General features: G+C 41.5%; 1 protein-coding gene across 2 annotated transcripts in view; it reads left to right on the top strand.

Annotated features, from left to right (window-relative positions):
• Positions 1-13606, top strand: part of ZNF462 (zinc finger protein 462) — an 88096-nt gene extending 74490 nt beyond the window's left edge. For both annotated transcript variants that reach the window (XM_066339320.1, XM_066339319.1), the window contains 4 exons: positions 4168-4391; positions 6742-6874; positions 11270-11384; positions 12315-13606. In XM_066339320.1, the coding sequence (XP_066195417.1) occupies positions 4168-4391; positions 6742-6874; positions 11270-11384; positions 12315-12516 (674 nt within the window). In that variant the 3' untranslated portion in view covers positions 12517-13606. The remainder of the gene's footprint in view (positions 1-4167; positions 4392-6741; positions 6875-11269; positions 11385-12314) is intronic.
• The last annotated feature ends 252 nt before the right edge of the window (positions 13607-13858 follow it).

Genomic DNA, 13858 nt, shown 5'->3' with positions numbered 1-13858 from the left:
CCTTTACTTCTTGTTTTTGAAGGTGTAGCTGTGTTAGATTTTACCTGGTTTGCTCCATTTTGTAGCCATGCCAAGGCTCCAGCAGACAGTGCCAAACCTTTTAAAACAGGGGAAACTGGATGGGTTAAGGGTATTTTTCATCATGCATAGGTTTGCTATTGGGAATGTCCCGTTGCAGAAGTGGAAGAGGACTTCATGAGCTGAAGCAGCTCTACTTGTTCAGAGCTGTTTCTGACCAGTTGAAAGGAGGTTGTCACCTCCTGGGTGAGTGAAACTGTGGATCTCTTCTTCTGTACAGCTTGCTTCAGCACAAACCAGCCTCAAAGAGTTTTTGCTGCTGAAACAAATCTTATGGAAAAGGGACAAAATGGTCTACACACTGCAGTGCTGTGGGGAGAAAAAAGAGTAAAGTTTTAATGCAAATGGGATTATAGCTGATAAAGTGTCTCAGAGGCCACAAAAGGGTTTTCTTTGACATCACGTATCCAGGGTTCATACTTAAAATCATTTCTGGTGCATATATCCAGCTAAAAAAGAGCCCTCTACTCTTGTGTTTAATTGTGTGGCAGCTGAAGCAAATGGTTTTGACAAGATTTAACGTGCACTTGAAAGAGAGACTGAGGAATAGTCAGTGTAGTCTGAGATAGCCTTCCTGTTTTATGGCCATTGCATTGGCAAAGCAAGCGCATAACCCTGAGCTGCAGCCCAAGAAGATTAGTTCTGAAGTGGATGGAGTGGTGCAGTAGGTAAAATCAGGAGTGAAGGACTTGATCCATTACTCAGTGTTCCTTCTGTGCAAAAGTCATGTTTACAGACGCATGACTCTTACATGACTTCAAAGTTGCTGACCCTTAATCCTTGGTGAAACAGCATGTGCTTGAAATGGAGAATATATTTGCCTCCTAATAAGTGGCTATGGAGGTTGAATTTTGCAGGGTTAAAGCAACATCAGCTAGAAGCCTGAATGCCTAGTGAGGGGGAAAAAAAAGGGGGGGGGGGGCAAGGAATTTGCAGGGAAGAAGGAGAGGTTCCAAGAGCTTCTCTCGTGTACCACCTGCCCATGATCAGTGTCAGGGCAGCTCAACCCCCCTTCTCTGGGTACAGGTGAAGCACAGACTCTCTACAGGTGTCCTGGCCCAGGGGGCTGACAGAGGCTGCTGCAGGTCAGTGAAGAGAAGTTTGTCTCTCTAGTTCTTCCCCGTCTTTATGACAGGCAAGAGGAGACAGGGAATTCTTGATCTAGCAGCGTGTTACCCTTTAATTTATGCTGGACAATACAATTAGTGTGTCACAGAATCAGTTAGGTTGGAAAAGAGCTCTGAGACCATTAAGTCCAACCTGTGACCAATCCCCACCTTGTCCCCAGTTCAGAGCACTAAGTGCCACCGCCAGGTGTTTCTTGCACACCTCCAGGGATGGGGTCTCCAACACCTCCCTGGGACACCTGCCTGACCACCTTTTCTCCTGATATCATCCTTTCCAATAGCATACTCCTCATGCATTTTGAAATATATTGATATTTTTCTTCCCTATCCTTCTTTTAGAGAACTACCAATTTTCTTCTTCCATGTCACAGAATAACACCCGTATGTTTTGAATAGTAACTAAGATAAATTTTCAAATTTACCTACCAAAGGCTTCCTTGCTACAGATCCTTATTCCTTGCATGTGCTTTTTTTTCCTGGCATTTTCCATTGTACATACTATTTCACTGATACATGCAGAACCCTTGTGCAGTGCTTGGTTTTGACTACTGGAATGCAAATGCTACTTGTTCTGTGACAGTAGTTTGGATTTCCAGGCAAAAATGTATCTTTTCAAAACCCAAGATGACCAAATAATTGGTCCGTGTCTAGGTGGTAGGACTGTGAGTTTTTTTGGTTTACCTTTGAGGGAAGGAAATAAGTTATATATGCTTTGGTGAGTTGCTGAATAAAGATTTCTCCTTACAAGGAGCAGGAACTAAGAGAGTCCTGAACTCTCTTATGACTTGGGCAAAAATATGTGATGTCTGCTTTGAGTTGTAGTACAGTCATTAACGTCCTTTCAGTTAATTCCCTGATACAATTAGCCTGACTTTTACAGTCTAATGGAAGGATTTCTTAAACCAAGTTTATGCCTTTGTAAGGTGTTTATTTTGTTGATAATTTTTTAATTACACCTCTTACAAAATTGTTCCACAAGTCAGGGCATCATTTTGTGAGGTATCTGTAGTCGTCCTTTAATAGACACTGATGAACTTTGAAGAAGTCTCACTGGGGTAAAGAAGCTACCTCTTCAGACTTTATGGTTTGCTGTAATTTTGTTGGTTGTCCAGACATGATAAGTGCATTCTAAATGAGTTACTAAATAAACAGGGCTTTGCAGGGGCAAGCTGGAGGTGAGAGCATCACCTTAAGAAATGTAACGTTCCAGGTGCAGGTAGCTCTGCAAGTTCCAGAATCATAGCTTGGAGGAAGCTCACTGACATGAATACATGATGTAAAAGTTTTAAATCATTTCCTGAAATTGAAATCTTTCAGTCTAGAGTTCATGTTTTTGTCTGTTTTGCTCTTCTCTTACTGTGTTGCCTGTGATTCGGGGACTGTCTTGTGTGTGGTTGTGAGATAATGGGTTTTGTTCATGTGGATAAGAGAAAGCTGCTTTACTTCAGACTGGTAGGTTTAAAGTTTTATATTATCACATGTTTTAGCTTTTTTAATCTGTGCCAGTTGTTAGAGAAAAAGTGAATGTTAAAATATTTTAATTAGTGTTTCTGGTTTTGAAAACTTCACTTGGCTTTTTCACTTCTGAAACCAGCTTCACTCACTTATTTCTGAGAGTCCAAAAGCACACAGCTACAACAACCTTGTAAAAAGCTTTTCTAGTGATCTCAGCACCACAGCTTTAAATTCGGCTGTCTCTTAAACCCTATTCTCCCCTCCTCTGTTTCCACCCTGAATGGCCACTATTTGGTTTCTTTATAGTTATAGAAGCCAGTGTTAGTGTAGGAAAGAATCACAAGTCTTTGGGTGTTTGTTTTCTTGGGTTTTTTTTTCATTAAGGCATAGCTTTGGGAAAAACTTCAAAAAGAGGAAGTTACAAGATAGATAACAAGATAGATTTTGTGCTCAGGGAGAAGCTGGGCAGGATGGAATATTTTGTTGAGCTGTAGAAAAAAGTTGCTGTAAAGAGAGTGTGTGTTTCTGTAGTTGTCTTTGGATGTAATTTTACCCTCCTCATTAGAAGAAAGGGCCCGTTGGCTCAGATGCATGCATGCACTGCCACGTCTCACATTCCTTCAGCCTTCATGTCTACCATAAGAGATTCAGGCCTCTTTTTTTCCTCCTGTCCTTGGGGATGTGCCTGGATGAGGAGGATCAAAACCTTTAGTATGCAGTCCATAAGGAGGAACAGTGCTAAGTTTCAAGTCTTCTAGCTCAAAATGCTAGTTTGGGTAACAAAAGACTTAATAAGGATCTACTGGTGATCCTCAGCTAAATGGTCAGATTTGGGGTTTCTCTTGTGTGCACAGCGTGGAGGGAACCACAGTGTATGAGTATTGAAGCACTTCAGATTCTGGCTGTGTCAAATGACCAAAATTAATTGCTGCTCTGTTTAACATCACTGCTTTGTTAGAGGGAGTGCAGAGTTTAAAAACTCAGCAAGAGCATTTTCTGTACATCATGTGCGCAGAGTTTGGGTTTTCTGAAAGCTCTGGGCATGTCAGGAGGTTTCTGCTGCTGGCTGAACTTGCACAGCCTTTTTCCAGGAGGAGGTGCTGCCTTGCTCACCTTCTCAGTCCCCAGAGGGCAGGTTTGAGTGTGGTGGTGAGGACAACAGCTCAAATTTATGCAGCGCCAGCAGCTTGTGATGCCTTGGGAAGCACACCCTGCAGCTGCCCTGTTTATTACTTTTCTAGAAGCAGTTCCCAGCTGCTGTCAAGTACTGAACAGAAACACACTTTTGGTCTTGGCTGATTCATGGCTGGTTTTGTGCTCCTAGGTTCTGCTCCTCTGACTCATAGTTGGAGTCTCACTTGGCCTAAAACCTTCCATTCCCATCCTCTTCACCCAGTCACCAGTCACAGAGGATACCTGCGTTTGTAGCTTTTGGAGATTAACCCTACCCTGTGAGGGAGGATTGCTTTCGTGGTGTTATTAAGTGAATGTTGTGCTGTCCCCACAGAGGAGAGGGTCGTTCCCATAGAAGTCTGCCGTTCCAAGCTGTCCAAGTACCTGCAGGGAGTTGTTTTCCGCTGTGACAAGTGTACTTTTACCTGCTCCAGTGATGAGAGCTTGCAGCAGCACATAGAGAAGCACAATGAACTGAAACCTTACAAATGCCAGCTCTGCTACTATGAGACCAAACACACAGAGGAGCTGGACACTCACCTTCGAGACGAACACAAGGTAAGAACCAATTAGTTTTAATTTGTGGCAATCTAGTCTTTGCAAATGCTGAATTGGTGTATTTGTGTGTCTGACCAGCCAGCTTGACAGCGGGGTTATTTTCTCTTCTCCCTCCCCAAATCTGAAAATGAATCCTGTGTTACACTTGCCTTCCTCATTTTTCTCTTCATTTATCTTGTTGTTGTTATTGTTTCTTCAGAAACTGAAAAATAATAATTTCTGAAGCTGTTCAGATTGATCAGAATTGGCAAACTGCTGCACTGCAGTGTGATTATCTGGAAAAGCTCTTGGGTATGCTGGGTTTATTTAAAGGGGATTGGGGAAGGGTCATGGAACAATACCAAGGCAGTGTGATTCAGCCCCTCTAGAACGCAGGAGATTCCAAACACTGGATTGCTCTGGTAACTTCAGCAGGGTGACATGCCACACATATTTTAATAACAAAGAGGTCTATACATCCCCGTTTACATTTATCAGGGGAAAGATAAACAGCAAGTTTAACCAGCACCTCAGTTAAGACTGCTTTGAAGTTTCTGTGGATTACCTGAGTGCCTACCAGGTCCAGTCTTTCCACAGACTGTTAGCTTTGAATTTCTGTAGCTGATAAACGTTTAAGTTCTGGAACTGTGATGTGTTTTGGAATATTTCTTAGAGTGCTTCCTTATCAGATTTCCAGGGGAGGCAGCTATATGCCTTCACCTGTTGAAGCTTAGCTGCCCAAGGTCCTCACTAAATGCTTCATTGACTGAATGACTTTTCCTCAAAGTCAAATATATATGGAAGGTATTTGCAGCAGAAGTACCAGAAAAAAAACCCAACACTTTCCATCATTTGCCATCTTATAAAACCAAACTTTGTTAATTTATGTGTTGGCATGATAGGCTCCTCTGCCATCTTTCTTACTTCTGGAGAATCTTCTGCGATTCAAATGGTACAGAAGGACTTCCACACCTGCTAGTCATCACAGCAAGGTGCCTGATGTATCCAGGAGTTATTGCTTGGGTTTTTTTGACACAGTACATCAGGCTGGGAGGATTATTCCCTTAACTTAGCTCTCCCTTCTGATCTGGATCTGCAGTGGTGCTGCTGGTAGTTTAAGGAATTTTTTCCTCTTTTTTTTTGGGGTAAATTATACCTCTCCAATTTGTATCTTTTGTTCTGGTCTCAGATACTACCCAGGTTGTATATTGCACCTTAAAATGAGTTCTTTTACATGAGCTACGTTGAGTCAAGTGCCTTGCATGTGGTCTTGTTTGTTTAAACCTCTGCATGTGATGTGTTAAGTTAGAGAATCTCATCACAACTGTCTGTAACCTGGTACTGAGAATCTTCACACCTTTATATTCAGGATACTTTGCCATTTGGATGTACCCTACATCCTACTTCACATCCTGTATGGGATCATTCACATTTCCTTTCCCACAGAGGGTAAAAAGCAGTCAGTGGGTGTTGATACTTCATTCAGCATCTTACAGGATGTGTTGTACTGCACTCTGTGCTCCATCTCCATCCCCTCTGCCTGCATGGCTCAGTGCCTGTGCTGCTGGAGGGCTGTCTCTCTGCATGAAAGATGAATCCAAAACCCTTCCCAGCAGCGATCAATGAGCTCAGAGGGTGCTTGTCATCCAGCAAGTATTAGCCTTAGTGTCCTGGTCACACTCCACAGTCTCCGCCTCCACTATAAATCTGGGCTGCTGCTCCACTGTTCTGGTTGGATGTGGTGCAGTTCCTGACTTCTGTGCCCTGAGCTGCTCCTTTCATACTGCTGCTGTGAGCTGTTAAGTAGCTGGTGCATTTCACCCCAGGGTTAGCTGAATTTGACTGCTGGGTGAAGTGTTCCCATTATAGTCTGTGTATCAGTTTGCAAAGCACTTTGCAGCCCAGCGTAATGAAAATTAATCTGTTATTAATGAGTGAGAGTCTATGTGCCACACAGCAGCCATGTGCTTAGTGAAAAAAGAACCATCCTTTCATTTATAAAACTGAATGAACCCGTCACAGAGAGTTTCCCTTCAGCATGGATGTGTGGTAGCAGTGTTTGATCACAGCGGTTGAATAATGCCATAAAAATGAGGATATGACTCGATGTTTTACATTTCTTGGATGAAGCAATGAGGGGGGTTTACTGAATCTCATTAATTTCCAAAAAACAGAAATGAGAAATGAGAAACAGCAATAGAAGAATCACTGCTACTGGAAATAAAAGAGTGTTAATTTGATTATGGAGATTGCATGTCAATTCAAGCTGAGCAGGCTTTGGGGTGTACTCAGTTTTGTTTTGCATTTGTGTTCATTTTTTCTGGCTGGTTGGTGATTGTGCTGAGTGCTAACAGAAGCGTTTCTTTCAAAGGTGAGTCGTAATTTTGAGCTGGTTGGACGGGTTAACTTGGACCAGTTGGAACAAATGAAAGGGAAGACAGAGAGCTCCAGCAGTGATGAAGAAGAAAAAGAAGAAGAGTTAAGTCCCAAGGCTCAAGACACAGGTCAGTACAGGCTCTTTGATGTGTTGGGGGGTTTTTGTTGTGGTTTTTTAGGCACTGCTACCTGCCTTACCAGTCCAACCATGCCAGGTCAGCTGTTGAGTGGACAGCACATACTCTGCAGAAACAGTAACAGAATGTGGCTTTCCTGAAGACACAGCTCCTGTAGGAATCTTGTGTTTCTAATCCTCCTTACAAATTTTTTTGTCTGTTCAAGGAGAATACATGCTATAAGATACCTGTGACTAATCTGCCTGTTCAGGTAACATCTGTAAGGGCTTGGAAAACTATGTAAGTGTGTTTTAGTGGCCTGTCAGATTTTCTGTTTTGGTAACCAGTTTCCAGCTTTCACATCGCATTGTCCAAGTGAGGGATGAAGGCTGCTTTTTGGGCTGTTGTTTATCTCTCTGCCAAGCATTATTTGTCAGACAGTCAGTCCTGTTTCCATTTGCTGCAGTTGGCAGCTCAAGAGCCAGGGTACATCCCTGCCCACCTGCCTGCACCATTTTATATTTAAATATGTGCCTAGGTTTGTATCTAAGAAAAATCCCACTGACTTCAACAAGGCTAGGCCATATACTTTTGGTTGGTTGAATTTACATCAGCAGAGAAAAAGTAAGTTCTTTGTTAATTAAATCTCCAACTTTCCAACAGCCTTCTCCCACAAAAGACAAGTTATTCCAGTATCTGGTGTAACTGTGTTTTGTCTGGTGGAACAATTTATCATTCAAATGCAGCAACTCTTTAATATCTTTAACACCTTCATGGTTTGAATGACAGGCTATCCAATTTTTGATGCTGACAACTCCACTTAGCCAGGTTCTCTGCAGTTCAGCCAGAGGTACATCACCATGTTTGGTTAACATTTTCCTCTTGATTTTTTAGCTTTCAAACTCACTCAAGAGCTTTTCACAAAAAAAAAAAAAAAAAAAGTATCTCTGTACATTTTTTAGGCATTGAAAAAATCCTGTTTCTGGATTCACAGTTAGTTTACAGAAGTAGGGGGATTCACATCATGTTTCTTACCTTTAAATAGCCAGACTCCAGCATCTTGTGTTTTATTTTGTGTCCTTGCAGTGTAAATTCGGTTTGTGCTTATCAGCAGCACTTCAAGAGCAGTTAGTGATGGCTTTTAACTTAAATTTAAAAAAACTTGAGACTGCAAGCCAATTGGATAAGAAACTATTTATGTTTTAATGAAAAGTGTCCTTCACAAGTCTTAGGTAGAGCAGCAGAAAAATCTGAGGAGGGATGTCAGTTCCATGTGCATTTCAGCGTTTGGCATTTCTTGGGGACAACTCTGACCCTCTCGGCTTTGTGGCTGGAACAATAATTGTGTCATGATTTGACTAAAGCTCCAGTTCACCTCAGCTGCAGATGCAGCAGGCTGATTAATGTTGTGTGTAGACCCATGCTAGCAGGGGGTGAGGAGTCAAGCTGTCCTTGTAAGGATTACCTTAGCATTACACACAGGCACAGGTGCTGAAGTGACCTTGGAGGCCGTGGTACCCACACCAAGGAGAAGAAAGTGAGAGCTGCCATGCCTCATAAATCCCTGTGGATGTGCCACAGGCAGAGGGGCAGCCTAAGATGGAGTTCATTGTTTAAATTTGCTTTAGGTTACATGCTGGAAGTATGAAAACATCACCTTTCATGCTGGAGTTTTCAATGTGCAAGGGTTAATAGATGTGTTATCATGTTTCAGAGTTAATCAAAGCAGTGTCTCGATGATTGTATACTTTTTTTTTCAGCTCTGTCTCTGTTTTCTTTAATCTATGATTTCTAAATAATTTCTGCATGCCAAAATGATTTCTCCATGCCTGTTTGGATGACCACCCTAAAAAAATCAGGTGTATTTTGCCTTTGCAGCACTTCCTTCTTTTCTGGCCTGTAGGGTTGATGTTTCACCATTACTTTGTTTTTCTTTTTTTCTTCTTTTCAGTCTCTTAACCATTTGTATTACATTACAGTAAAATAGGTAGAAAATACAGAAAATGCTTATGCCTACTACAAAAAGGATGTTAGAAAAGATCCAGTTCTATTGATTGCATTTTTTCTAGACAAGTTGTGTGACTTGCCACTCTTAAGGTCCAAGATTTTTGAAAAATGTTCCAATGGGACAGGAACTGAAGGATGCTGTGTTGCATGCTGGCATCTCCCTAAGCATTTTCAGAAGATCCTTCTGTCACAGCAATGGTTTTCCCTGACACAAGAGAGCCAGACCTATGGTTTCAAACAGAGCCTGTCACGGTGGCTAATGCTGTCATAGCTTTCAAGCTGCATCCAACTGTGGAATCCTGGGTGCTGCTGGGGTGCATCTAACAATTCTAGCCTTTGTAGTGTTAGAAGAAAGTGGGATTTGCTGAGAGTGCCTCTTTGTGCTCCGTGTATCTGTCTGAGGTCTGTGGCTTTGAGAGAATCAGGATTTCTTCCCTAGATTCACAACTAGAGCTGCTCTGTGCAGTACTGAAGGTGCAAATAAGAGATTGTGGCTTCTTCAAATGGGCTGTTGGACCAAACAAAAGCCATTGACCATGTGGACAGGCAGAGCTGGGCAGCAGAGCTGAACTGCACTTTTGAACGGGAAGGTAGAATCCTTTGCCTCTGGTAAAGGATATAGTATAAGGACATATGTGGGGAAAAAATATGTGCCTGGCATAGACCATGCCATGAACAGCTCTCCCAGGTAGAACTGTGAATCAGAGAGGCTGTTAACTGATTTTCATGTCTTGGTCTTAGCAGATCAAGAGGTGTTTTTCCATAATAGGCAAAAATTAAATTATCTGCAGGACCCAGAGAAGAGCAGCTTCTGATAATCCTCCAAGGAAGCAGCCCAAATTCTCATCCCTAGAGGCAAAAGTTACTGGGGAGTAGGATGAACAAGATAGTGTTGTCTGACGAGGTGCTGAATTCACTTGCTAAACTTAATGGGATTTGCAAGTATAAATTATGGACTGGCTTGAGTTGGAAGAGCCCTTTTTAAAGAGCATCCTGTCCCAGACCCTGCCATGGTGGGGGGTCACCTTAGACTATTGCAGGTTGCTCCAAGCCCCATCCATAGCTGTATTCTTACACAGAACATCAGCAGCATTTGTTTCTAAAACTATTTAGAAACTGTTACCCACCAAAAATATTTATCCATGTGTCATGACTAGTCTATGTGTTGCAGTGTTTATACATTTGTGCCATGCTTAAGGAGTTAAAAATACAGATGTAAACTGAGCTGATGGCATTTGCTTGCATTCTGGTGTTCCCCAACACAGATATTTATGATATTTAACCACAAAATAAATAAGGCCTCAACAATAAGAAATGTGAAGTGGATTTTTTTATTCTTTCACGGGAAGAGGCCAAAAAATTGTGTCAAGAGCCACTTCACATAAAACTGAAGTAATGGTTAACTAGTGAGAAGTGTGTCACAAAAATGCATTTGCAGGACTTAGGTTGGATAATAGGGAATGTGTGAGCAATTTTGAGTTCACAGACAGATCCAAACAGAGTAAGTCTGAGAGTGAAGAAATCAAGTGAGCAGAGATCAGAACCAAAATTAAGCAAAATCTCTTTTCTTTTATTATGTAGTTCAGGAGGAGTCAGAAAGAAGTTCTGTTGATTTCTTGCTTAAGATAATCCCTGCTAAGGATTTAATGCTCTGAGCAGATGGTGCTGTCTCATTTCCAGCAAAAGAATCCAGTGAGATAGTTCATGCAATTATTTTCAATGGCTTGTGCGGTGATCTTCTTAATTTGTGAGAAAACGTTTCATCTTTTGTCAGAGCAGACTGTATTCACATGGAGCTTGGCTTTCAGGAATGTCACTCCCTGAGCTGCCAGTGACTTCATTCATCTTACAAGGTGCTTGACACTTCTGCAAATGAGGCCCCTAGCACTCAGTATAAAAGATTAGGATGGCACAAAACCACTAAACACCTATGCAGTTAAAATGCAGGACTTAATCTATGAGGCTTCATGATCTGTTACAAGAATCACATGTTAAATGTACCAAATCCATGTCTTTCCTAAAATTTGTACTACCAGTTCTAAAATTATAGATGGACTCGAGTGAGGTTTTTTGATTTTGCTTTCAAATCACTTCAGTCCTAAGCTTTGCAGTTTTGGTTTAGAATTTAAATTCCACAGTTTCTTCATTTGTTGAAATAGAGGAGCAGGGGCTAGTAACTTGCTACCCTTACTTGTAGAAATGCTCTAAGACTTAGGGTGGGATTTGTCACTTTCAGTGTCACTTTTCTTTTCAGAAGCTGCGTTTTCCCAGTTATTTGACAAGGAAGTCCTTTTGTTTCTCTGGAATGAGAAGTGCAGCAGAGGGGATTGGAGTAAGATCACAGTGGTCCCTTCTTTCCGTGGCATTTCTGAGTTCATGGGCTGTGCTGTCTTTTTCCAGATCCCATGATGTTTCCTGACAGCAGTGCTCCAGAGAAACGCTTTCCATGCGAGTTCTGCGGCCGATCCTTTACCGAGGGCTCTGAGTGGGAGCGGCATGTGCTGAGACATGGAATGTAAGTTGGTTTGTATTCCCTTGCCACACAGTCAAAGGTGTCAGTAAGCCTCCTTATATTTCCCCCCACCCCTTCCCTGCCCTCCCAAAAAGCTGCAATAAATGCAAACTCAGTTCTGTGAAGACCAAATCTGTCTTAGGATACATTCATTGGATGTCTCTGCATCCTTTTATCTCTGCTGCTCAGGGTGGCTGTAAACAGTAGGATTTAACTGTGATACTAACACTTAAGATTGCCCCTAGGTGAATGCCTCGTGCCCAGGATGAACTTCCCCTAAGTGTGCTGTTGATTTTTTAAAAAAAATTTTCTCTCTGTAGCAGTTTGCACACTGTGGGAGGATATACATCTCAGATAGGAATCTCTGGAGCAATCTTCCCTTCTTTTGAAGTGTATCTCATTGGTAGCAGAGATCTCCTTTACAGACAGAGTTTTTTCAAAGAGTTGATTTCATTCAAGGCTGCTGACATGTGGGAAGTACCTGAATACAATATTGTGGGTTAACTGTGATGGGATGAGAAACAGTAACTTCTCTTACCCTTAAGAGAATGTAAGTCTGAATATAAGTGCCTGCAACCTATGAAGAGGTTTACAGGATTTTATTAACTCCTTGGAAAATGTCCTCCTTTCCTGTGTCTTTGTTTGGTGCCTCCTAAGTCTTGTTTACAAGGGACCAGAGAGATGGGAATAAACTTCAAGTGTCACAATTTGAGTTTTTCTCTCTGATCCTAAATCTGTCCCAGCGTGAAACAAAGATTCAATTTCAGGTTTAGAATGTCCCACCAGTTACTTCATTCCTCTGCCTCTCCTTTTGAGTCAGTGGCATGGTGTGGCTGCCTTTTTGGAAGGTGATCTGTTGCTGTCCGTCATGTGACAGGCCTGGGCTGGCATAGCTGTACTCCGTGCCTGATTGATTGTTCCTGTTTTCTGCAGGGCGCTGAACGAGAGCAAGCACAGGAGTGACGAGGACAGCCAGCCCAAGGAGGATGTGGAGGAGACGGCCAGCACGCTGCCAGAGGAGAAGGAAGGCATCGAGACCATGGTGGTGGACTACTCCCACCATGGAGAAACAGCGGTCAGCATGGTGACTGCTGACCAACCTCTCCTAGACACCCCGGAGGCCAAAAACGAATAAGCAAGCATTTGTTGTGGTTCTAATCGACAGTACTTGAACAGTAATTAGTGGAGTGGGCAGGCGGGGTGGGCTGAAGGATGAAATAAAGCTGCTTTTAGGACTGAATGATCTATTTTCAAAGCACTGGTACCTGTGTGAGTGTGTGTATATTAAAGTTATTTAAGTGATGGAATAAGTGGCTGCATTACATCACTGCATCTTTGTTTTCTCCTGGATCTGACGATGGGAAGTTACGTTCATCTTGGACTAATGAAGCAACTCCCCATGTTTTTACTACATTACACATCGTGCTTTGCAGTGGAGACTTCGATTGTTTTATGAGTGGAAGCGTCGTGAGCGTGGAAGAAGTGAAGGGGAGACAACTTTTGGACGCACAAGTTTGTGTGCGTTTTTCTAGTTTTAATACATAATGCTTTTCCAGACTGAACGCAACTGCTTTAGAAAAGAAAAAAAAAAAAAAAAGAAAAAAAAAAGGAAAAAGAAAAAAAGAAAAGGAAAAAAAATAGGAAAAAAACCCACAGAAAAAAAAAAAAAAAGGAAAACAAAACAAAACAGAAACTGCTTTGCTTAAAACAGTCACCTGTTTCCTAGTACCTCAGAATTAACCAAGGGAGATCTCTGCATTTGTCAGTACTACCTGTTGTTATTGTGGTTAAATGTAGAGAGACTGCTGGGCAAGGTGGTGAATGGAGGAAGAAAAGAAAAAGTTTTAAAGAAAGGAAAAACAAATTGTGCTTAAAATCCCAGTGTGGGTTTTATTTCTTAAAATACTGTGATTTTTTTAATTATTTTAGTAAAAAAAAAAAAAAAAAAAAGAGAGAGATACTTTAATTCCTAGATAACTGTTTGTGAATTGTCATCCTTTATTCCAGGTAAGCTGTTTGTTAGTATTCAGTTATAATTTTAATATTTGGTAGATTTCATGTGACTGATTGTGCGGTTTTGTTTGCCACACGTTTTATTTTCTGTCATCCTGAGGTGTTACAAATACAGCACAATTAAGTTTCTCATGTAAAAATAAGTATTTCTTTTTGAGTGGGGGACAGGGAAAGGAAACTAGATCTTGTGAATAGAACCTTTTTTTGTTCTTGCTGTTGTCGTTGTCCTCATTAATTTTAAACATATGGAGATAACAAAAAAGTTTTAACTTAAAAAAAAAAAAATCTAAAGAACCAAACTTACAGCACAGCTATGCAGCTCATGGGCCAATCACATGGGTCCTCATAACCGTTCTGTTGCTTGTCATATTAACATTGATCAGTCTCACACCAGTAACTTTTCATTGAGATTGGATGCCTTTTTTTCATTTTTTTTTTTTTAAATTCTGTCTGTGGTTTGTGTG

Source organism: Sylvia atricapilla, chromosome Z, assembly GCF_009819655.1.
Source record: "Sylvia atricapilla isolate bSylAtr1 chromosome Z, bSylAtr1.pri, whole genome shotgun sequence".
Taxonomy (NCBI): Eukaryota; Metazoa; Chordata; class Aves; order Passeriformes; family Sylviidae; genus Sylvia; species Sylvia atricapilla.
This window is presented reverse-complemented; position numbering and strand designations above follow the sequence as displayed.